The 26,302-nt window shown below is 45.7% G+C and overlaps 1 protein-coding gene across 4 annotated transcripts in view; it reads right to left on the bottom strand.

The window, feature by feature from the left end:
• LOC141098583 (cytochrome P450 2K1-like) overlaps positions 1-26,302 on the bottom strand; it is a 243,856-nt gene that overhangs the window by 117,348 nt on the left and 100,206 nt on the right. For all 4 annotated transcript variants that reach the window (XM_073586490.1, XM_073586489.1, XM_073586493.1 and 1 more), the window contains exon 3: positions 20,859-21,021. In XM_073586490.1, the coding sequence (XP_073442591.1) occupies positions 20,859-21,021 (163 nt within the window). The remainder of the gene's footprint in view (positions 1-20,858; positions 21,022-26,302) is intronic.

The following is a 26,302-nucleotide window of genomic DNA, read 5'->3' as shown; positions in this document are numbered from 1 at the left end:
TATTATTATCCATTGAAACGCCTTGATTTTTAGTAATTTCACTCGATCGCCTCGACTCGTCTTCTCAGAGGGGGGAAGTGATCTATAATTCTAAATGTCAAGTCTTTTTCCGTATGCTTAAAATCCAAGAAGTGTTTAGATACCGGCAAATCCTGTCTTTTTTTTCCTAATTGTATATCTATGCTGATTTGATGTCATTTCACCTACATAATATAAATTGCATGGGCATCTCAGAAGATAGATCACAAACTCAGAAGAATAAGTTAAAAATTGACTAATTTTATACAACTTCTGTGCATTATGTGGATGTTGAAAAAAACTCCCCTTTTCCATATAGGTACAATTCACACAATTCAAACAAGGAAACGAACCAACCCTTGCTAATAATAATAATAATAATAATAATAATATTTACCACCCGAGCCAAAAAATAGCAGCCTGCATCTGCCCTGTAAAGGCACATCTATTAGATGCGCCAATTCTGGTGCTTTGCCCAGCTTTTCTCAACTTGCCATGTAGCGATGGCAAGTGGGGGGATATTTGGGGGATTGATGTCACCTTTTTATTTTCAGATGACATCAAGCCCCAAGGTTAGTAATGGAGATGTGTCAATAAGATGCCCCCATTACTAACCCCATAGTCACATTGTACAAAAATACACACACCAAGAGTAAAATCCTTTAATTGGAAAAAATGACAGACTGCTTTAACAATCTTAATTTAGCCATACTTACAACCTTGCGTAATTCCACAGAAGCCCACGATCTCCTGTAATAAAACTAAAATAAAAAACAACAATATACCATACCTGTCTGTCATTCTGGACCACGCTATAATCCATGTCTGGGGGAGAAATAGATTTCATCCTGGAAGGTGCCAAGATGCGCCCATCCAGGTTGAGAACCACTGGTGACTGAACTGCTGTGAGCTCAGCCTCAGTGACTAGCAGTCACATCACTGAGGCTGCGTTCCCAGCTATGTTGAACTGTGTTGAACTTAGTGAGATTCCCACTAGCACTGTGAGAAATTCACACGGTGCATTCCCGGTGAACTCGCCTCTGCACAATGTGACTTTCTCACGGTGCTAGTGGGGATCTCACCAAGGTCATCGCAGTTCAGCCCGACTGGGAACGGAGCCTCAGTGACGTCACCACTAGTCAATGAGACTGTGCTCACAGCATTCAGTCACCAGTGGTTCGCAGCTTGAACAGCCTCATCTTGGTGCCGTCCAGGTTGAAAACAATTTCTCCCATAGACATGGATTACAGCATGGGACAGAACGACAGACAGGTATGGTCTATTTTTATTTTATTATTTTTGGTTTATTGCAGGAGAACGAGGGTTTCAGTGGAATTAAACAAGGTTGCAACTGTGGTTTATTTAAGATTATTAAAGGAGTCTGTGTCCTTTCAATTAAAGGACTGGGTGCTTGTGTTTTCTTACAACATGATTATGGGGTTAGTAATGGGGAGTTATATTGATGCCTCTCCATTTCTAACATCGGGGCTTGATGTTATCTGACAATATAAAGGTGACAACAACCCCACAAATATGAACCCCACATGCCACTGCTACAGGACAAATGGGAAGAGCGAGGCTAAGTGCCAGAATTGGTCCATCTTAGAAATATGTTTTTTATGGGGTGGCAGAGAGCTGATGATTTTAGCTTGAGAGGCAGTATCCATGGCCCCTTCTTTTGCTATTAATATCAGCCCGCAGTTGTCTACATATCCTTTGCTGGTTGATAATTATATGGGGATCCTACATCATTTTTGTAGGGTCCCCCATTTTAATAGCCAGTGAAGGCTAAGTATACCGCTCTGAGCTGATATTAATAGCCTCGGAGACTCCATGAGTATTAACCCCTTCCCTTGCTATAAACATAAGCTACCAGCCATCGGCTTTCCCTCTGCTAGTTATGAAAATTACGCGGGAACCCACAACATTTTTTTCAGAAAAATAATCTTTTATTAATTAAATACATGTATGTTAACTAAGCTGCACACACTCTGTAGTAATTGTATTTGTCACAGACATCAGTATATCTGTCTATTCTATTTGTATTTACTGTATGTAATCCATCTCTTGTATCCTGTCGGTTCCTGCTGTGATTTCACAGTACCGTGTGTGTGTCAATAACATCTAGATATCCATCAATTATTTGTTTATATATCTATTATACTGTGTATATTCTATTCTAACCTGTGATGCTGTGATTAGGGATGAGCGACTTTGCCTTTTTTAGGGTCGAGTCGGGTTTCATGAAACCCGACTTTCTCAAAAGTCGAGTCGAACGAAATCGGCCGGCTATCGGTAAAAGTCGGCGGTCCGACTGAAACACGAAACCCAATGCAAGTCAATGGGGAAGCAAAGTAGGCAGGGAGTGGAGGACAGTAAACACACCTCAAGTGCCGATTTCAATGCCAACGACATCAATTCTTATTACTTAAGCTTGTCAACCTTAATTTACTATATAATAATAGTTATGCATCGAAAACTAAGGGTTATTTGGCTAAAGTTGTGGGGGGGTAGGGCTGGCTCCCGGTTTTCGTGTGCCCCAGGCGAAAGAGTGTCAGTGGGCCCCTTTAACACATACCACAATTCATGATGCTCCGATATGGTAGAGAAGTATTGGTATAGTGCAAAGACAAATACTTCACTTCTTACATTACATGACTGATATCTATTTTAAATTCTACAATAGCTCAAAAACCGGACAGTATATTCCTCCATACAGTATTATGGCCACCACATAGTGTGCCATACAGAATAATGAACCCCATATATTGCTCCATACAGAATTATTGGTCCCATATAATGTTCCATACAGTATATGATGAGCTCCACATAATGCTACAGTATATGATGGTCCCCATATAATGTGCCATGCAGTATAGGACGGTCCACATAGAGTAGATTTTATTCCGGGCAAGCAGCGCACAGTAAGCCTGAGAATAACTTTATCCTTAAGGATTTGCATTGGAGGTCACGGAGTGGACCTTCGGGCGTGCAGCAAGCTGACGGCGAGTTTATATGCTTATACCTCTCCTGGAAAGGGTGAGTAGACTTTATTCACATCTATTTCATTTATCACCAGATAAGACCCTATTGCGCTCTTTTGTTTCCTAGTTTTATTATACAGTATAATGAGTCACATATAAAGCTCCATACAGTATATGATGGGCCCCATATATTGCTCCAAACAGATTGGACTCCATATAATGCTCCATACAGAATAGGCCCCATATGTGCTCCATATAATGTTCCATACTCTATTTGATGCCCCATAAATAATGAACCCCATATGATACTCCACGATATGATGGGCTCCATGGATGATACTACATTGTATGATGGGCCTATATAATGCTCCATATATAATGGGCCCCATATGATGCTCTAGTATATGATGGGCCCCATGGATGATGCTTCATTGTATGATGGGCCCCATATGATGCTGCAGTATATGATGGGCCCCATATGATGCTGCAGTATATGAAGGGCCCCATGGATGATGCTCCAGTGTATGATGGGCCCCATGGATGATACTCCATTGTATGATGGGCCTATATAATGCTCCATATATAATGGGTCCCATATGATGCTGCAGTATATGATGGGCCCCATAGATGATGCTCCAGTGTATGATGGGCCTACACACTGTGTGCAGAATTATTAGGCAAATGAGTATTTTGATCACATCATCCTTTTTATAATTGTTGTCCTACTCCAAGCTGTTTAGGCTTGAAAGCCAACTGCAAATTATGTAAATCAAGTGATTTGCATCTCTGTAATGAGGAGGGGTGTGGTCTAATGACATCAGCACCCAATATAAGGTGTGCTTAATTATAAGGCAACTTCCTTTCCTTTGGCAAAATGGGTCAGAAGAAAGATTTGACGGACTCTGTAAAGTCAAAAATTGTGCGATGTCTTGCAGAGGGATGCAGCAGTCTTGAAATTGCCAAACTTTTGAAGCGTGATCACTGAACAATCAAGCATTTCATGGCAAATAGCCAACAGGGTCGCAAGAAGCATGTTGATAAAAAAGGCTCAAAATAACTGCCCATGAATTGAGGAAAATCAAGTGTGAAGCTGCCAAGATGCCATCTGATGCCAGTTTTGCCATATTTGAGAGCTGCAACGTTACTGGAGTATCAAAAAGCACAAGATGTGCCATACTCAGGGACATGGCCATGGTAAGGAAAGCTGGAAAACGACCACCTATGAACAAGAAACATAAGATGAAATGTCAAGACTGGGCCAAGAAATATGTTATGACAGATTTTTGTAAGGTTTTATGGACTGATGAAGTGAGAGTGACTCTTGATGGGCAAGATGGATGGGCCCGAGGCTAGATAAGTAAAAGCCAGAGAGCTCCACTCTGACTCAGATGCCAGCAAGGTGGAGGTGGGGTACTGGTATCATCAAAGATGAACTTGTGGGACATTTTCGGGTTGAGGATAGAGTGAAGCTCATCTCCCAGGCCTACTGCCCATTTCTGGAAGACACCTTTGTCAAGCATTGTTACAGGAAGAAGTGGGTATTGTTCAAGAAAAACATGATTTTCATGCAGGACAATGCTCCATCACATGCATCCAAATACTCCACAGCGTGACTGGCCAGTAAAGGTCTAAAAGAAGAAAAAATAATGACATGGCCCCCTCTTTCACCTGATCTGAACCCCATAGAAAACCTGTAGTCCCTCATAAAATGTGAGATCTACAGGGAGTGAAAACAGTACACCTCTCCGAACAGTGTCTGGGAGGCTGTGGTGGCAGCTGCACGCAATGTTGATCATAAACAGATCAAGCAACTGACAGAATCTATGGATGGATGGCTTTTGAGTGTCATCATAAAGAAAGCAGGCTATATTGGTCCCTTTTTTTGGGTTTTCAATGTCAGAAATGTTTATTTCTAAATTTTGTGTTTTTATATTGGTTTACCTGGTGAAAAAAAACAAGTGAGATGGGTATATATTTGTTTTTTATTAAGTTGCCTAATAATTATGCACAGTAATAGTTACCTGCACAAACAGATATCCTCCTAAGTTAGCCAAATCTAAAAAAAAATCACTCCAACTTCCAAAAATATGAAGCTTTGAAATATATGAGTCTTTTCGGTTGATTGAAAACATAGTTGTTCAATAATAAAAAGATTCCTCTCAAATACAAGTTGCCTAATAATAATTATGCAAACAGTGTATAATGCTCCATATATAATGGGCCCCATTTATAATGCTCAAGTGTATAATGGGCTCTGTATATGATGCTCCAGTGTATGATGGGCCCCATGGATGATGCTTCAGTGTATGATGGGCCGATATAATGCTCCATATGTAATGGGCCCCATATGATGCTCCAGTGTATAATGGGCCCTATCTATGATGCTCAAGTGTATGACGGGCACCATATATAATTCTCCAGTGTATAATGCTTCCCATATATTGCTCCAAACATTAAAAAAATGAAACACCTCTCCTCGATGGGCATTTCTCTACTCTAGAGTCCTCAGCATCACCATCTTCCAGCTCTGTGCACTTGGACTGTTCAGGCAGAGGGTGTAAAGACGTGACGTCATCATGCTCTCTGACCTGAATGTCACTGTCAGGAAACGCGGAAGAGTTCACAGCGGTGGAGCAGGGAGAGGTAAGTATTGCAAGTGCTGGTGCCCAGAGCAAGCAGGGGAGGCCCACTTGTGGGTGACGGCACTGGCACAGGGCCCCTAATAGTATGACGGTGTCTGTAATGGCAAGTGGGCCCCCCCACTGTCAGAGACACTGGCCTGCTGTGAGGGGCCCTGTGCCAGGGCCGTCGCCCACGAGTGGGCACCCCTACCTGCTTAGGGTACCGGCACTTGCCCGAGTGCGCCAGGTGCTGACGCCGGCCCTGGGGGGGGCAGCCCAGTTAGGAAGGTGGAAAAACTGGCATATGCTAAGGTGTAGGCTGGACGTTCAGCAGCTGCAAATGGAGGAATTAGAGAAGTCGGAGGAAGAGGAAGACAAAGCGAGCCATTTTGTGGCAACCTATGTGTCATCAGGGAAAGGTGGGACAAAATCATTTGAAACCCATGCATGGTTCATTTTAATGAAGGTGAGATCATCAACAGTTTGGATCAACAGCCGGGTCCTTCTTTCTGCCAGGATTGATCCAGCAGCACTGAAGACTCATTCTAATAGCACACTACCAGCAGGGCAAGCAAGCTCCTGTAAGGCATATTATGCCAATTCAAGCCAGGTGTCCAGTTTACAGGCCCAGTAGTCAAAGGAGAATGAACTGTGAGGGAGAACATCGATAGGGGAGGAGAGGTAATTTTATACCATAGTTGATAACTGCTGTCTCCTGTCACTTGCAATCGATGCATTATTACCAGTCGTGTGAACGGTCCTTGAGAGATCAGTCCACAACATGGTCATGAAACCCCTGTCTCTAACGCCAGTTTGGCTGTGTGCACCACAAACACCTCTTCCATTTGGCCCAGTATGGCTCGTGGTAGAACCTGCACCGCTGCTGTGTGCTGGGAATGCCTCTAACAAACAGTTTACCAGAGTTGCTTGTTTGTTAGCCAATATTAGCTTTAGGTTCTCCTGTGGCATGATGTTCTGTAATTTGCCTTTATATCGGGGATCAAGGATGCTGGCCAACCAGTAGTCGTCATCCTTCATAATTCTGACAAGGCGGGGGTCCCTTTTTAGGATCCACAAGAGAAAATCACACATGTGGGCCAATGTTCCAGGTGTCAATGATGTACTGACAGTGGTGGGTGGAGGAGCACTTTCTGCCAAATCAACATCCCTCCAGTCACGCACAAACCCTGTACCTGACCTTGGCAAGCCAACATTTTCTCCTGCCCCCCGAGAAGCATCCTCCTCCCCAAAATAATCATCCCCCTCATCCTCCTCCACCTCCTCTTCTTCCTCCACCTCATCCAGGACAGTTCCCTGAGCAGACAATGGCTGACTTTCATCAAGGCTTCCCTCCTCCTCCTCTTCCTCCTCCGCTGCAGACGCCTGAACCTTAATGTGCATCAGAGTTTGCATGAGCTGACGCATAAGTGGGATGCTCATGCTTATGATGGCGTCATCTGCGCTTTCCAGCCATATGCATTCCTCAAAACACTGAAGGACTTTACAGAGGTCTTTCAGCTTTGACCACTGCACACCCGACAACTCCATGTCTTCCCTCATACTGCCTGCCCATGTATCCTCCCACAAATGTATTACAGCCTGCCTCTGTTCGCACTGACTCTCAACCATGTGCATTGTGGAGTTCCACCTTGTTGCAACGTCTATGATTAGGCGGCGCTTGGGGAGGTTGAGCGATCGCTACAGCCTCTGCATACGACTGAAGTCTACGGGCGAGCGACAGATGTGCGAGCACAGTCTTCGCGCCTTATGGAGCAGGGCTGTTAACTCAAGATAATTATTTAGGAAGAACTGCACCACCAGGTTCAAGGTGTGAGCCAGGCAAGGTATGTGTCTGAGTTTTGAAAGGGCTATGTCCGCCACAAAATTACGACCGTTATCACTGACTACCTTGCCTGGCTCAAGATGTAGACTGCCCAGGCATGACTCAGTTTCTCGCTGCAAGTAGTCGGCCAGTACCTACGCGGTGTGTCTGTTGTCGCCCAAAAGACATCATCCTTAAAACAGTCTGCTGACGCTTACCACTAGCTGTTCGATAGTGGGATACCTCGTGTGCAACACTGGCAGCTGCAGATGGAGTGCTTGTGCGATTGCGCTCTGTCGATGAGCTTTCACTTCTGGAGGAGGAGGTGGAGGGTCGAACACCTACAGCTAACTGTTTCTTATACCGTGGGCTAGGCAGCACTGTTCCACCACAGCTGTCCCCTGTGGACCCTGCATCCACCACATTAACCCAGTGCGCAGTGATGGACACATAATGGCCCTGGCCATGCCTACTGGCCCATGCACCTGTTGTGAGGTGCACCTTTCCACTCACTGATTGTTTGAGTGCATGTACAATGCGGTCTTTCACAAGCAGGTGGAGGGCAGGGATGGTTTTTTTAGAAAAGAAGTGCCGACTGGGTAGGTCATAGCGTGGGACAGCGTAGGCCATGAGATCTCGGAACGTTGCGCTTTCAACCAAATGGAGGGCATCATCTCTAATGAGATCAGTTTGGCAATGTAGGCATTCAAAGCCAGTGTACACGGATGAGAGGATGAGTACTTTCTTGTCCTACTCAGAGTGTCTGGTAGGGTGAGCTGGACTCGAGAGCTGCATATGGGGGAACTAGTGGTGAACCTGATGGACTGAGAGGGGTTTGGTGATGGTGATGATGGTGGTGCTGGTGGTGATGGCCTAGATTCAGTCTTTCATTGCAAAAACATTGTGATTCCCTGACTGCTTTGGCCTTGCACGACACCTCAACATTTATTGCTGGTGGTGTGCTTACCGGTCGGCTTACAGTGGGAGAAGCGATGGAGCATTGCTGGCTACCTTCAGTCGGAGCAGGTGCACATGTGCTACCTGTGGTTTTGTAGTCCGTCCACACTTGCAATTGCATGGTGATTAAATGTCTAAGCATGCAACTGGTATTTTGGTATTTAAATTTCGGAGATTTTTCCCTCGGCTAAAGGTCCTTCCGCACTTCTTACAGATAACCTTTGCCTCATCAATAGGATTTTGGTAAAAAAAGTGCCACACTGCACTCTTCCTACTATGGTATAAATTTTCAGGGCTTGCACGCCGTGCTAATTTGACTGTCTGGGCAAGCTGTCCTGCAACTCTTTTTGTTTTTTTACCACATTTTTGGACAGCTACGGGCCTGCCAGATAACCGCTGCTGCGATGTCGATGCCTGCTGCGGATCCTTCTCCTCTTCTGAGCTATTGCCACCGGCACCCTCTTCCCCCAATGGATGCCAATCCAGGTCAACAACTGGGTCATTCATCACCTCCTCTTCAATTTCAGCTGCACCTTACTCTGTGTCACCGTGTAAGTTGGTATAGTATGCGGGAAGGGGCACCTGAGTTTCATCAGGGACAGATTCTGGTTCAGTAGACTGCGAGGGCAATGTAGTGCGCTAGGTCAATGTACCAGCAGAATCATCTAGCAGTGGCTATGCATCAGTGCACTCCATGTGAGATTCATCTTGGACTGGGGAATCCAGGATCTGACTTGGTAATCCAGGCATGGTATGTGAAAAGAGCTCCATGGAGTAATCTGAAGTGTGGCCTGCCGCAACCTTCACTTTTGGTGGGGGTGAAGGACACAAGGAAAGGTATTGTTCCTGACCAGACGCCTGCACTGATGACTCAGTGCTTGCAGTTTTTGAAACTTCAGAAGAGGAGATGATAGAGCTGGAGGCTGTTTCGGCAATGTAAGCCAAAACCTGTTCCAGATGCTCTGGCTTTAAAATCGGTTTACCTACTCCCAGAAAAGTGAACCTTCCAGGCTTTTTTGAGCCAGACGATGATGCAGGATCAACAACTCCTGCCTTAGCTGCTATTGTGCTTTTGGCATAGCCAGCAGATGCACAACCTCCACCATCAGTACCAGCTGCCCCCCACGCCCACATCCGCAGCCTCTTCCACCATACTTCCTCATGTTTGGGAAAATGTACCAAAAATATATGGTACTGTATGAGGAGCGTACAGCTGTATACAGAGTAGGGAAATATTTAAATCTCTGTATATATTTCCTTAGTCACACACAGATGCTCTCCCAGTATGTATTTGACCGTAATCCAAACAGCAGATATACGGTACTGTATCAGAAACGAACAGCTGTATACGGTGTAGGGGAAAATTTAAATTTTGGCATTTATTTCTGTAGTCACACACAGATGCTTTCACAGTATTTATTTGACCGTGTTCCAAACAGCAGATAAACGGTACTGTATGAGAAACGGACAGCTGTATACGGTGTAGGGGAGAATTTAAATCTCGGTATTTATTTCTATAGTCACATACAGATGCTCTCCCAGTATGTTTTAGACCGTAATCCAAACAGCAGATATATGGTACTGTATCAGAAACGGACAGATGTATATGGTGTAGGGGAAAATGTAAATGTTTGTATATATTTCCTTAGTCACACACAGACGCTCTCCCAGTATGTATTTGACTGTAATCCAAACAGCAGATATTCGGTACTGTATCAGAAACCAACAGCTGTATACGGTGTAGGGAAAATTTAAATCTCAGTATTTATTTCCTGTGTCACACACAGACGCTCTCCTAGTATGGATTTCACCATAATCCAAACAGCAGATATATGGTACTGTATCAGAAATGAACAACTATATACGGTGTAGGGGAAAATTTAAATCTCGGTATTTATTTCCGGAGTCACACGCAGACGCTCTCCCAGTATGTATTTGACCGTAATCCAAACAGCAGATATACGGTACTGTATTAGAAGCTTATAGCTGTATACGGTTTTGGGGAAAATTTAAATCTCCGTATTTATTTCCGAAGTCGCACACAGATGCTCTCCCAGTATGGATTTCACCATAATCCAAACAGCAGATGTACGGTACTGTATCAGAAATGAACAACTGTATACGGTGTAGGGGAAAATTAAAATCTCTGCATTTATTTCCGTAGTCACACACAGACGCTCTCCCAGAATGTATTTGACCGCAATCCAAACAGCAGATATACGGTAATGTATCAGAAATGAACAGCTGTATACGGTGTAGGGGAAAATTTAAATCTCAGTATTTATTTCCGTAGTCACACACAGACGCTCTCCCAGTATGTATTTGACCGTTATCCAAACAGCAGATAAACGGTACTGTATCAGAAGCTTACATCTGTATACGGTGTAGGGGAAAATGTAAATGTCCGTATATATATATATCCTTAGTCACACACAGACGCTCTCCCAGTATTTATTTGACTGTAATCCAAACAGCAGATATACGGTACTGTAGCAGAAACCAACAGCTGTATACGGTGTAGGGGAGAATTTAAATCTCTGTATTTATTTCTGTAGTCACACACAGACGCTCTCCCAGTATGTATTTGACCGTAATCCAAACAGCAGATATACGGTACTGTATCAGAAGCTTACAGCTGTATACGGTGTAGGGGAAAATTTAAATCTCCGTATTTATTTCCGGAGTCACACACAGATGCTCCTCCAGTATGGATTTCACCGCAATCCAAACAGCAGTTATACAGTACTGTATCAGACGCTTACAGCTGTATATGGTGTAGGGGAAAATTTAAATCTCCGTATTTATTTCCGGAGTCACACACTGATAGTCAGCATTTCTTTGTCTGTGATACCAGCTGGTGCATGGTAGTGTGTGAGGAGCATACAGCTCTATACGGTGTGGGAAAAAATGAACGGTCGGTAACTGTGGAGAAAAAAAGAATAAAGGTATTAGTGCTGTGTAAAAAGCAGTCTGCACGCTAGTGTACGCACAGCAATGCAGCTATCAGGCAGCCTGCTGCACACAAAAAAAATCCTCCCCTGTCACTGCACACTAACTGAACATCACAATTGCTGAAGACCCACCTGTTCCGACAAGCCTACAGCCTGCAATGATCCTCGGTCTACTGAACCACAGCATGACCTGCTCTACCCTCTCCTACTGTATCCTCACCCATCCCTGTAGACTGTGAGCCCTCGCGGGCAGGGTCCCCTCTCCTTCTGTACTTGTGTGTCCCTTGTCCTACACATGTTTACTAAACTCGTCTATATTTCCCCTTTTCACATGTAAAGCGCCATGGAATAAATGGCGCTATATAAATGCATAATAATAATAATAATTGCTACCAGCACAAGCACAGATTCACTTTTCTTTCCTGCCTACCTCTCTCCCTACTGAGAAACAGCAGCACAAACCTCTCCCTACTAGTGTTGAGCGATACCACCTGATATTGAAAAATATCGGATCAGATTGGATCGGCCAATTTAAAAAAATATCGGGTATCGCTGATTCCGATCCCAGAAGTCCCATTCAAGTCAATGGAACAGAAATATCGGAATTGAAAAAAACCTTTCTTTCCCTGTAGGTTAATTCTACATGAAGAAAAACAACTAATAATAATGTAGAATGTATTGTGGGAGGTGTAGGAGACATTAAAGCCATAGAGGTTTAGCCCAATCAAATGGAACAGCAGTATTTTTTTTTTTTTTTAAAGACGTTCATAGTTACAAAGATATTGACTATGTTAACCTCTTTAATATTTTGTCAGATATATATGTTTCACTACTTCCATGCTCTTCACCTTCTTTTTACTTCTCCCACACTTTCTCCATCATCCTCAGCAGCATCTTTTTCTTCAACTTCTTCTTTACCTTCTTCTTCTTCTTCTTCTTCTTCTTCTTCTTCTTCTTCTTCTTCTTCTTCTTCTTCTTCTTCTTCTTCTTCTTCTTCTTCTTCTTCTTCTTCTCCTTCTTCCTATTATTCTTTTTTTTACATTCTTCATATTCTTCTTATTCAACTATTACTATACTTCATATTCTACTTCTTCATCTTCTTCCTATTCTTCTTCTTCATCATATTCTCATTTGTGACAGGCATTCCTGTAGTTGTTATCTATAAAAGTTTGAAGATTACACCTTCCGTTCTGACTGTCACAAAAGATTTACAACAGGATTTGTCCGTGTTCAGTTTGGCCTGCAGCAGCAGGCATTTTTCAGGGGCACCACGAGGAGGAAAGGACTCACCCACATACACTGCTTAGTCTTATTCTGCTTATAATTTAGACAATATCATTTGCTCTGATTTTTAGTATTATACTTAATGTTCTTCTGCTTTTGGTTTTTATGCTTCTTGGTCTTCTGTCTCTTGCTGTTCTGCATCTTGGTGGTTGTCTTCATGTTCTTTGTCCTCTTGGTCTACTTCTTCAAGGTCATCTTTTTGGTATTCTTCGGTGTGGTCTTCAGGGTCGTCGTCTTCAGGGTCATTGTCATGGAGATCCATAGTGAGAATCAAAAACCTTTTCCACAAGCTTGAACTAGGAAAAGTAGCAGAAGGTACAAGAAGGCTGAGGAACTGCCGAGAACCAGCTGACGGTACTGGAACCCGGATGGGTAGCAGAAGGAACAATAGCAAAGGGAACTAGCGAGGACCAGCTGACGGTGCTGGAACCCGGAGGGGCAGCAGAAGGAACAAGAGCCAATGGCACAACCGTGGACCAGCTGACGGTGCTGGAATATGGTTTCTAAGCAGCAGGTACCTGTGCAGCAAAGCACTACCAAGGACCAGCAGACGTTGCTGGAACTCGGATACTGAGAAGGAGGCACTAGGCCAAAGGCACTGTTGAGAACCAGCTGACGGTGCTGGAACCCGGATGGGTAGCAGAAGCTGCAAGAGCAAATGAAACAAGCGAGGACAAGCTGACAGTGCTGGAACCCGGAGGAGCAGCAGAAGGAACAAGAGCCAATGGCACAACCGTGGACCAGCTGACGGTGCTGGAACACGGTTACTAAGCAGGAGGTAACTGTGTTACAAAGCACTACCAAGGACCAGCAGACGTTGCTGGAACTCGGATACCGAGAAGGAGGCACCTAGGCCAAAGGCTCTGCCGAGAACCAGCTGACGGTGCTGGAACCCGGAGGGGCAGCAGAAGGAACAAGAGCCAATGGCACAACCGTGGACCAGCTGACGGTGCTGGAACACGGTTACTAAGCAGGAGGTACCTGTGCTACAAAGCACTACCAAGGATCAGCGGAAGTTGCTGGAACTCAGACACCGAGAAGGAAGCACCTAGGCCAAAGGCTCTGCCGAGAACCAGCTGATGATGCTGGAACCCAGATGGGTAGCAAAAGCTACCCATAATCAACAAAGTTGCAAGGCCACGAGCAGGACGCAGTTACCGAAACCCACAGTCCAACAGGGGGTGCTTGTCCTATTGGCATTACGGAACCAGCCTTTATTACTAGAACACGCAGCCCACATAGAAAGCACCAAAACTGCAGGCACCATAGACTCGGCTAACCCGACCGCAACACGAAAGGACAATGTATTGGTGGCAAAGTGACGTTGACACTACCCGGAAACAGCAGGCGTGCTGGAACCAGGCTGGGCAGGAGGGAATGCCCATGCCAAAGACACTTCCGAGAACCAGCTGACGGTGCTGGAACCCGGATGGGTAGCAGAAGGAACAGAGCCAATGGCACAACCGTGGACCAGCTGACGGTGCTGGAACACGGTTACTAAGCAGGAGGTACCTGTGCTACAAAGCACAACCAAGGACCAGCAGACATTGCTGGAACTCGGTTACCAAGAAGGAGGCACCTAGGCCAAAGGTTCTGCCGAGAACCAGCTGACAGTGCTGGAACCCGGAGGGGCAGCAGAAGGAACAAGAGCCAATGGCACAACCGTGGACCAGCTGACGGTGCTGGAACACGGTTACTAAGCAGGAGGTACCTGTGCTACAAAGCACTACCAAGGACCAGCAGACGTTGCTGGAACTTGGATACCGAGAAGGAGGCACCTAGGCCAAAGGCTCTGCCGAGAACCAGCTGACGGTGCTGGAACCCGGAGGGGTAGCAGAAGCTACCCATAATCAACAAAGTTGCAAGGCCACGAGCAGGACGCAGTTACCGAAACCCACAGTCCAACAGGGGGTGCTTGTCCTATTGGCACTACGGAACCAGCCTTTATTACCAGAACCCGCAGCCCACATAGGAAGCACCAAAACTGCAGGCACCATAGACTCGGCTAACCCAACCGCAACACGACAGGACAAAGTATTGGTGGCAAAGTGACATTGACACTACCCGGAAACAGCAGGCGTGCTGGAACCAGGCTGGGCAGGAGGGAGTGCCCGTGCCAAAGACACTTCCGAGAACCAGCTGACGGTGCTGGAACCCGCATGCGTAGCAGAAGGAACGAGAGCTAATGGCACAACCGTGGACCAGCTGACGGTGCTGGAACACGGTTACTAAGCAGGAGGTACCTGTGCTACAAAGAACAACCAAGGACCAGCAGGCGTTGCTGGAACTCTGATACCGAGAAGGAGGCACCTAGGCCAAAGGCTCTTCCGAGAACCAGATGACGGTGCTGGAACCCGGAGGGGCAGCAGAAGGAACAAGAGCCAATGGCACAACCGTGGAAGAGCTGACGGTGCTGGAACATGGTTACTAAGCAGGAGGTACCTGTGCTACAAAACACTACCAATGACCAGCAGACATTGCTGGAACTCGGATACCGAGAAGGAGGCACCTAGGCCAAAGGCACTGCCGAGAACCAGCTGACGGTGCTGGAACCTAGATGGGTAGCAGAAGCTACCCATAATCAACAAAGTTGCAAGGCCGCGAGCAGGACGCAGATACCGAAACCCACAGTCCAACAGGGGGTGCTTGTCCTATTGGCACTACGGAACCAGCCTTTATTACCAGAACCTGCAGCCCACATAGGAAGCACCAAAACTGCAGGCACCATAGACTCGGCTAACCCGACCACAACACGACAACACGACAACACGATTTTGGTGGCAAATTGACGTTGACACAACCCGGAAACAGCAGGCGTGCTGGAACCAGGCTGGGCAGGAGGGAGTACCCGTGCCAAAGACACTTCTGAGCAGCAACTGGCGATGTTGGAGCCCAGGGTCAATCATGCAGCAGGCTGAGGTCAACTTGGAGCGAGAAATAAATAAGATCTGTAGTGTGTTTTTTGAGGCAGCAGGAGATTTTGTCGTCCACAGAGCAGGGGAACAGCTGGCGTTACCGAACCCCACTAACACTGGAGTATGTGTTTTTCTCTGTGCAGACGGCACTTCCAAGCAACAACTGGCTGTGTTGAAGCCCAGGATCAATCAAGGAGCAGGCTGAGGCCTACTTGAAGCAAGTTTTATATCGGTTGTACACTACTACTGATTGTAACCGTGCTCCACTTAGGCCTCTGGCTCTACTGTCTCTAGTATTTCCCCTGGCCTCCAACACCTCCAGTTGCTGCTCTCAAGTGGCATCTGCACTATCCACACGTGTTCCTGGGTTACAGGGGCTCTGTCACGTCACGTCCCTGATGTTAGTCCGGCAATGTCTCCTGCTCTGTCCACATTCCCACTACTACTTTTGCCGTCCACACAGCAGGGGAGCAGCTGGCGTTACTGAACCCCACTAACACAGGAGCTTGTGTTATTCTCTGTGCAGACAATACTTTTGAGCGACAACTGGCTTTGTTGAAGCCCAGGGATTATAGTTCAGGTGGTTGAAATATGAACACAACTGGAGACCTGGAAACTGTTGCCAACCAATTATTTATTCAGGAAGAGGACTGGCAAATTCTGGAGAGATACAGGCCTTGTTCATTTTAAGAAAAGTAAGCCGGTCAACGTTATCGGAAGATAGTTGCATGCGACGGTCTGTTAGTACACCACCTGCGGCACTAAAGACGCGTTCCTATAATACACTGGCAGCAAGGCAAGCCAGCACCTCCAATGCATACTGGCTAAGCTCTGGCCATGTATCCAGCTTAGAGACCCAAAACTTGAAGGGGGAAGAGCCATCTGGGAGTACACTGACAGGGCAAGACATGTAGTCTGTCACCATCTGACGGAAACGTTGCCTCCTGCTGACTGGAGCCCTCTGTGATGGTGTAGACAATTATGGCGGACACACAAAACTTTGCCACATTTGGGCCATAGTCGTCTTACCTTGTGCTGAGGCGCTGCCTCTGCTCCCTCTTTGTGCCAAATTTCCTCCACTGCCTCGATGCACAGAGCTGCTTTGTAAAGCACTAGCACCACTGCTGTCGGGTGGAATGGAAAACATGATGGACTGCACCAGTTTGTCTTGGTACTCCCGCAGTTTACGCTCCCGGTTCAACGGTGGTATGATGCTTTGTACGTTGTCCCGGTAGCGAGGATCTAGGAGGGTGTACACCCAATAATCAGCCATGTTGAGAATGTGGACGATGCGGCGGTCATTTAGCAGGCACTGCAGCATGAAATCAACCATGTGCTGCAGACTCCCAACTGCCAAAGAACCGCTGTCCTCTGCTTGAGGCGTCATCTCTGCGTGCTCTGCATCATTCCACCCTCGCTGTACATACTGACTAGAGCATTGTGTACCTCCCTCCTCTGGAGAGATGTCTTCCTCCTCCATTGACTCCTCCTCACAAAGTGTCCCCTGCCTAGGCCTTTGTGAGGAACCACGTAGTGCAGACTGTCCAGAAGCAGATGGCATTTGGGACTCCTCTTCCTCCACCTCTACCAAAACCTCCTCCCTTAGTGCTTGCAGTGTTTTTTGAAGCAGGCAGATAAGGGGGACAGTCATGCTGACTAGTGCATCATCTGCACTCGCCATCCGTGTGGAATCATCGAAGGCACACAAAACGAAGCGGATGTCCTTCATAGAGGCAGAACACGTACAGCGCCACTCTCCAGATCTGTACCCAGCTCCAGAACATTGACCCAATGGGAAGTGAGGGAAAGGTATCGTCCCTGTCCATGGTTACTGGTCCACGCATCGGTGGTCAGGTGGACCTTGCTACTGATGGCATTTAGTAGCGCATGTTTTATTTTTCCCTCCACATGTTTTTGCAGGGCAGGGACGGCTCGCCTGCTGAAATAAAAGTGGCTCGGCACGGTGTATTGTGGGACTGCCAATGCCATGAAGTCCCGGAAGATGTCAGTCTCCACCAGCCTGAATGAGATCATTTCAAGTGCCAGTAGTTTGGCACTGCCAGCATTCAGAGCCTGTGCTCGGGGATGGTTTGCCAAGAATGGCCGCCTTTTATCCCATGCCTGTGCTACCGATGGCTGTAGAGTGGCCTGGGAGTGTGAGGATGACTGGGAACGTGGTGCTGTGGGTGGAATGTCACTGGGTCTCCGGACAACAGTGCCAGAGGTTCTTCCTTGGCGATCCTGTGAGGAAGCTGAACCAGCTGTGTGTGAGCTGGAGGAAGAGGCCCCAACACGAGCTGAAGATGTGGTAGGTGGTGATGTACGTTGGCCTACGTCTTCAGCGTGTCTGTGTATCTCCACCTCGTGTTTGGTCCGCACATGTTTCCACATACTTGTGGTATTGAGGTTGCTGACATTTTTCCCTCTTTTGACTTTCTGATGACACAGCTTGCATTTGACAAAGCAAATGTCATCTGCAACTGTGTCAAAAAAGGACCACGCACTGCAAGTCTTGGGAGCGCCCGTTTTGCCTTTTGAAAGAGGAATGCTCCTAACGGGTGCTGAAGTGGAGGCTACAGGCAGCCAAGTCTGCCCCCTCCCGCTCCCTCCGGTTTTGGCCAGTCAGGAAATCTCTTCCTCAGAGCTGCTCCCACCACCTTCCTGTTCCTCACACCATGATGGGTCAAGGACCTCATCATCTACACTCCCCTCTTCAAACACCTGCTTCTCCTGGGTTGTCTCGCCAGCACCGTACGCACCAGACAGTGGCACCTGAGTCTCCTCATCATCTGATGCGTACTGAGGTGTGCTGACCATAGGCACTGGCCCACCCGCCACTTCAGATTCCGAGGGACAAAGAATTTGCGCATCACTGCATACTCCCTCTTCTTCACATTCTTGAATGCTGCTTGGCTGGCCACCTCTTTCCAAGCCAACAGATTCCGAGAACAGAAGTAGAGACTGTGATGGCTCCTGTCCAGGGCTCTCTGACTGCCTGGGCACTTTGGCAGGTGGTGAAGAGACATAAGGTTGCTCTTCGGTGCCCTGGCCCTGAGAGGATGTGGAAGCAATTGAAGTCGATGCGTTAGCTGCCATCCATCCGACAACGGCTTCAATTTGTTCCTCCCGCAGCAGTGGGGTACGGCGAGGTCCTACAAAGCTGCGCATAAAGGACTGTTGTCTTCTAAAACTGGGGATACTGACTCACTGGTGTCCGCAGAAGGCACAGAATCCCCACGTCCTCTCCCTGCAGAATCCCCACGTCCTCTCCCTGCAGAATGCCCATGTCCTCTCCCTGCTGAAACTCCACGCCCACACCCACGTGCCTTACTCCCTGCCTTCTTCATCTTGCTAGACTGATAAAGATAGGCAGAAAAGTACAAATGGGGGGCTTAGTGTGCTTATTCCTGAACAGCTGGTAACAGGTATAAGAAACACTAATTTTATGAAGTGTTTGTGTGGACTACACTTTAATAGGAGCTAATGTGGCCTACACAACTTTCAAATGTAGTGTTTGGTGAATTTTATTTATTTATTTTATTTTTTTTAAAAAATAAAAGGATGTGACCAAAGATTTGAAAGTGATAGTATCACCAACTTTTTGGAGCTATTACAATGCAGGCAGATAACCTCCAATGCAAAAGATGAGGCTCCAAAAAAATTGGGTAATACTAATCTGGCTGCAGCTGAAGGGCACAAGCCAGAAAAAAGGCTCCTCTATGTACTCCTATATAGTGTTTGCAACCAACCACCGTAGATGGAGACGGATGGATGCACACTAATAGGAAAATCAAAAATGAGCTGCAATAAAAGAAAAATATGTGTGAGGCAGTGACGCACACTGAGCGGCCTACATCCAGACGTAGCTGCAGGACACAATACTCAGCGTGAGCTGCACTCATACACAGTCAGAGACCTCTCAGACATCCGTGAACAGTGCAGATAAGTGGGCACTAGCACTGAAAGGCTGCAGAAAGGCTCCACTGTCTACTACTAGTGTTTGCAACCAACGTATATATGGATACGGATGGAAGCACACTAGATAGAATTTGTGAAAAATAAGCAGCACTAAAAGAAAAATATGTATGAGGCAGCAGTGACGCACGCTGGGCGGCCTACAACCAGACGTGGCTGAAGGACCCACTACACAGCGTGAGCTGCACTCACACAGCCCTTGCAGACAGCTGTGAACACTGCTGCTAGGCAAAATAAAGCTACAGTGGTGGTTTATGTAGCCTGGGTAAAGCACACTATTTTTTGGATAATCGCTATTTCTAACTGTCCCTCACAGTCTTCAACAGCAGCCTGTCCCTAACTGAATTCACAGCAGAGTGACCAGAAATGGCGGCGGCGCCGGCTTTTATAGTGCATCATGACATCATTTCAGCAGCCAATCACAGCCATACCAATAGTTAACATGCCTACATGCCTAACAGGATGTGCCCACACTTCTGAGGATTCCCATTGGCTGAATCAAATCGAGCGGGCTCATAGCATTATGGGAACTTCTGATTCCGGTATTCAATATGAAAAAAGTATCGGAACTCAGTATCGGAATTCCGATACAGTGAATATCGGCTGATACCCGATACTTGCGGTATTGGAATGCTCAACACTACTCCCTACGCTAAGCTCGGCAGAAGTAAAATGGCAGTCAGTGGTAAGGGCTTTTATAGCCACTGTGACGCCACATAAAGCAAGCCAATCACTGCAGTGCCCTTCTCTAAGATGGTGATGGCCGCTGCCCATGTCATTTCGTTGTCCAAAGTGAGCGTCCTTGCTCATTGGCTGAGAAATGGCGCCTGCAAGCATTATGGGAAAGCGACTTTGGCGTTCAGGTCGACGTCCGCATGGCCGACCTCACACTATGGTCGGGTTTCGGTCGGTGAAACCCGACTTTGACGAAAGTCGGCGATTTTTGAATCTGACCGACCTGTTTCGCTCAACTCTAGCTGTGATTTTACTGAGCGCAGCACATCAATTACTGGCATTTATTCTATCTTTTACCGAATGTTGCCAACTTTTTCCGATTGTCAGAAAAATGCTCGTGTTACCAATCACGAATCCGAATTTAGCATATTCGTGCCGAATTTACGTTTTGTGATAGTTTTCTGAACATATTTGCTCATCGCTAATCACAAGCTAATCTTTGAGGATAGATCTAGTGCCCACATGAGATCAAGTTGACTTTAAGGACCCACAATTTTAGTTAAAGATTTCCAGACCAGACAATCTATTTACAAAGGAAACTAATTTGAAAAAGAAAATTCAATCCATCAGTGGTACAGTAATTTTATGATTTTTACCGTGTCCTTCGAACTTTTCGTCAGCTATTATGGGTTTAGGTCTTCCTGAAAATTCATCTGCATGATTGACAAGGGCGTCTTTTACAGCCTCGTACCCACATATGACAACAACTTTCTCAACACCTAATTGTAAGGTGTACACGGGTCCATACTTCTTAGAGAGCTGAAAAGTGAAATGACTGTTTAGTGAATTTCTTAATGATATTTTGTCTTTTTTTATGGTGGACATATTCTAATAGTAGAGCAAAATTTATTATACAGTATATGCTTTCAGAATTTATCTTAATGAACTTTAACTAGTGATGAGCGAGCACTAAAATGCTCGGGTGCTCGTTGCTCGGGTCAAACAATTTGGAATGCTCGTGTACTCGACCCGAGCAATGCACCCAATGAAAGTCTATGGGAAAACCGAGCATTTTTGCCTCGACCCCCCTCAGGAGTCCTATTAGGATTTAAAAATGTCTGAAATTGATGGAAACAATGTTCAAATGACAGGGGAACATCATGGAGAATAGCCCTGGAAGCATTTTTGACTCCCAGGTCACAGCTGTCAACAATGTTGTCAGAGTGTTACGCCACTTCTACAGGCACACAATAAAACGTACAAAAACAAACCCAAAATGGATTTTCCTGGTAAATATGTTAAGGAACAATCTTTCCAGGGTCATGATTTGTATGTAAGGCAAAATAAAAAGCCCAAAACAAGAATGTTCCTCCACCACTTGGGCTCTGTTCAAACGTAGCGTTTTTGATGTGTTTTTCAACTTTGCCATTGCTTTCAACCAAGACAAATGCATTCAATAGAAAATATCATTTTAATATTTTACAACCTTATTTGGCCATTTGGTGTGTGACACATCATCAGAAACATCCTGTTTTATTTATGAAGGAGGGACTACGAAAGTCACAAAGTGTATTTTTATAGGGCCAGCAGTTGGACCTCACTATTCTTAGAGAGAAAGCAGCCAGCTAGGCTTTGTTGTTCCCATTATTACACAGTGGGTCTCATACTGCTATTGCATATGCAGTGAGTGGCAGAGCTGGCTAAAATTTGGACGTACCCCAATAACTCATTGAACAGATATCCTGGATGGACACATGCAACCAAAGTTCCCATTTTTCATTGGGTATTCCCATAATGGTTGCCCATGAAGTGAATGCAAGGCCTGCTCCAAATTAGGACGTACCCCAATAAGCCTTTGAACCGACTTCTTGGATGGCCACATGAAACCAAAGTTCCCAGTATTCATTTGGTACTCCCACACTGTTCGCTTATGCATTGAATGCAAGGCTTGGCCTGCCCCAAAGTTACACGCACCCCAATAAACCTTTGAACCAACGTCCTGGATGGTCACATGAAATCAAAATTTTCATTATTATGAATTTTTTTACTCACATAAATTTTGGTCATGAAGTGAATACAAGGCCTGCCCCAAATTTGCATGCACTCCAATGCCCCTTGGAAAAAATGTGGAGGATGTCCTCCTAAAAATGTTTTCCCAGTTTAAAGGAGTGGGTCTCCTATACTTTTAATGCCCATTAACTAAGTGTATGGGCTGACAAACATTTCCTACGGGTGGGTACACATCAACATAGTGTGTCAACATTTTATTTAAAGGCATCAAAAATTCCCTTTTACACAATAAGTTGGCTGTTGCATCACGGACCACGGTCTCCATGGTGATCTAGTGGTGGTGGATGAGAAGGAGGAGGATACCACCAAATAGCCAAAATCAGGAAGCATATACCCATGTGTGGATTTGAGGAGGTGCATGGGAATACACCTTCCAAAAAAAGACACTGCATTGGAATTATGTTTTACTGTTATCATTCGGTGGTGTAGAGAATTCTAGCCCAATCCAGCCCTTGTTCATTTTCAGTAGACAGGCAAATGAGCTTATCAGCTATAATTCCACCAGCGGCACTAAAAACTCGCTCTGACAAATCGCTAGTGGCGGGGAAGGCCAGGACCTCCAAGGCATAGAGAGCCAATTCATACCATGTGTCCAGCCTTGATACCTAATAAATAAAAGGCACAAAGGTATCACATAGGACATTGGTACGGTCAGCAAAGTACTCCCTCAGCATTTTCCCAAACTTTGCAATCCTTATGAGAGTATCGCCTTGCCTTTGGGCCAGGGCGATGGGAGCGTCTGAGAAAACTCTTCCAGAATTTTGCAAGTGTTCCCCTGCCTCTGCTGAATTGGAGTTGTGTTTCTCTGGCCTCTACTCCTCGGTTTTCCAATGAATGTTGACCTCAGCCACCAGCGTTTTCAGATGGGAATTTTTTTTAATCATTCCGCAACAATGGCCCTCTATTACTGCAACATTTTAGTACAACTATCTGCCTCTGGAAGATGAGAATGAAAGTTCATGTAGCGTGGGTCTAGAAGTATCACCAACCAATAATGAGTGTCACGGAGAATTTGGATAATGCAAGGGTCACAGTAAAGGCAGCGCAACATAAAGTCTGCCATGCGTGCCACTAATATTCGGTATGCAATAAGGCAACATCTGTAACCAATATTAATAATGTGAAATGCATACAAAGAGGCTGTTTATGACTATTTTAATTAGCTATATCCACACTATGTGGTTTTATCAATATTTTCTAAAGAATTTTTTAAGGTATATGTATTTGCCATCCCCTACTATATCCTCCACATTCATATTTTGGATATCTGCTTTTTGTATGAGTATTCACAGTAGATGGAGCATATTTAATTTTATGCGCATAGTTTTTCTTTATATTCATATTTGTATTTGATTTTATTTATATTAAAATGCTAAAAAAATTTAATATTAGCATAATAAAGTTATAGTTTTTAACACTCCTAATTATTTTCAATATTATAACCTATTTATGTGAAGTATACATTATGGCCGTCCTTTTCTTTTTTAAACATATGATATAGTTTTAATCTGGGAGGGTGGGGGTGAGTGTTCAATCCAAGAGTTAAACAGGTGTTTAACCATACACACACTATATATGACAGCTAGACTGGGTGGGTGGTAACCCTGCCGAAGAAGCACGTTTGCCTTCTAAACACGTAGGTTTTTGGTCCCAGCTAGTCTCCGTAGCCTTAGCCTGTGACGTCACACGCTGTTAGTGCAGGACAGTGTTGGCCACCATTCAGCCGTGCATCCAGGACGCTACCGGCCGGAGCAGTCCTGGCTCTGCCCGGCTCTAGTCAATACTTGCACTCCAGTCAACCGAGCTCATTCACCTCATTCTCCCAGCTTGTCACATACCTTTCCAGCACCTTTGTGGATTATTCACTGTGATCGGCACAGCACCTTCATTCAGGAGAGTTAGGGTAAGTCTGTATAAGTTCTGTCACCGCTCATTAGTAGAGTTGAGCGATACCAGCCGATACTTGAAAATATCGGATCGGAATGGATCGGCCGATCTTAAAAAAAAGTATCGGTATCGCCGATTCCGATACCGGGAACCAATGCAAGTCAATGGGGCCAAAATATCGGAATTAAAAAAAAACCTTTCTTTCCTTATAGGTTAATTCTACATGAAGAAAAACAACTAAGAATAATGTAGAATGTATTGTGGGAGGTGGAGGAGACATTAAAGCCATAGAGGTTTAGCCCAATCAAATGGAATAGCAGGAATTAAACTTTTTTTTTAAAGACGTTAGGAGTTACAAAGATATTGACTATGTTAGCCTCATTTATATTTTGCCAGACATGTATGTCTTCTTCTTCTTTCTTCTTTCTTCTAATTTCTTATTCTTCTTCCTTTTTTTACCTTCTTCTTCTTCTTCCTTTTTTTACATTCTTCTACTTCCTTTTTTTACATTCTTCTTCTTATTCCTTTTTTTACATTCTTCTTCTTCTTCCTTTTTTTAAATTCTTCTACTTCCTTTTTTTACATTCTTCTTCTTCTTCCTTTTCTTACATTCTTCATATTCTTCTTATTCAACAATTATTATTCTACATATTCAACTTCTTCATCTTCTTCCTATTCTTCTTCATCATATTCTTATTTGTGTCAGGCATTCCTGTAGTTGTTATCTAGAAAAGTTAGAAGTTTACACCTTCCGTTCTGCCTGTCACAAAAGATTTACAACAGGATTTGTCCGCGTTCAATTTGGCCTGCAGCAGCAGGCCTTTTCCAGGGGCACCACGAGGAGGAAAGGACTCACCCCCATACACTGCTTAGTCTTCTTCTGCTTATAAATAAGATAATATCATTTGCTCAGAGTATTAGTCTTATGCTTAATGTTCTTCTGCTTTGTTTTTTTATGCTTCTTTGTCTTCTCTCTCTTGTTGTTCTGCATCTTGGTGGTTGTCTTCCTGTTCTTTGTCCTCTTGAACCAGCTGACGGTACTGGCACCCGGAGGGGCAGCAGAAGGAACAAGAGCCAATGGCACTACCGAGGAACAGCTGACGGTGCTGGAACCCGGTTACTAAGCAGGAGGTACCTGTGCTACAAAGCACTACCAAGGACCAGCAGACGTTGCCGGAACTCGGATACCGAGAAGGAGGCACCTAGGCCAAAGGCTTTGCCGAGAACCAGCTGACAGTGCTGGAACCCGGATGGCTAGCATAAGCTGCAAGAGCAAATGGAAATACCGAGGACCAGCTGACAGTGCTGGCACCCGGAGGGGCAGCAGAAGGAATAAGAGCACAACCGAGGACCAGCTGACGGTGCTGGAACCCGGTTACTAAGCAGGAGGTACCTGTGCTACAAAGCACTACCAAGGACCAGCAGACGTTGCCGGAACTTGGATACCGAGATGGAGGCACCTAGGCCAAAGGCTTTGCCGAGAACCAGCTGACAGTGCTGGAACCCGGATGGGTAGCATAAGCTGCAAGAGCAAATGGAAATAGCGAGGACCAGCTGACAGTGCTGGCACCCGGAGGGGCAGCAGAAGGAATAAGAGCCAATGGCACAACCGAGGACCAGCTGACGGTGCTGGAACCCGGTTACTAAGCAGGAGGTACCTGTGCTACAAAGCACTACCAAGGACCAGCAGACGTTGCCGGAACTCGGATACCGAGATGGAGGCACCTAGGCCAAAGGCTCTGCCGAGAACCAGCTGACGGTGCTGGAACCCGGAGGGGCAGCTGAAGTTACCCCTGAAAAGCAAAGTTGGCATGCCGCAAGCTGGCCGCAGTTACCGAATCACACAGTCCTACAGGGGTTGCTTGTCCTACTGGCACTACGGAACAAGCCTTTCTTACCAGAACCCGCAGTCCACATAGGAAGCACCTAAACTGCTGGCACCCTAGCCTTGGCTAACCCAACCGCAACACGACATGGCAACTTGGGGTGGCAAACTGACATTGACACTTCCCAGAAACAGCAGGCAGGGCTGGAACCAAGCTGGGCAGGAGGGAGTACCCGTGCCAAAGTCAGTTATGAGCAGCAACTGGCGATGTTGGAGCCCAGGGACAAGCACTTAGCAGGCTGAGGCCTGATGTGCTGT

This window comes from Dendrobates tinctorius, unplaced genomic scaffold, assembly GCF_039654945.1.
Source record: "Dendrobates tinctorius isolate UK_male_01 unplaced genomic scaffold, ASM3965494v1 ptg000093l, whole genome shotgun sequence".
In the NCBI taxonomy this organism is placed as follows: domain Eukaryota; kingdom Metazoa; phylum Chordata; class Amphibia; order Anura; family Dendrobatidae; genus Dendrobates; species Dendrobates tinctorius.
The sequence above is the reverse complement of the archived record's forward strand: the minus strand, read 5'-3'. Positions and strand labels throughout refer to the sequence as shown.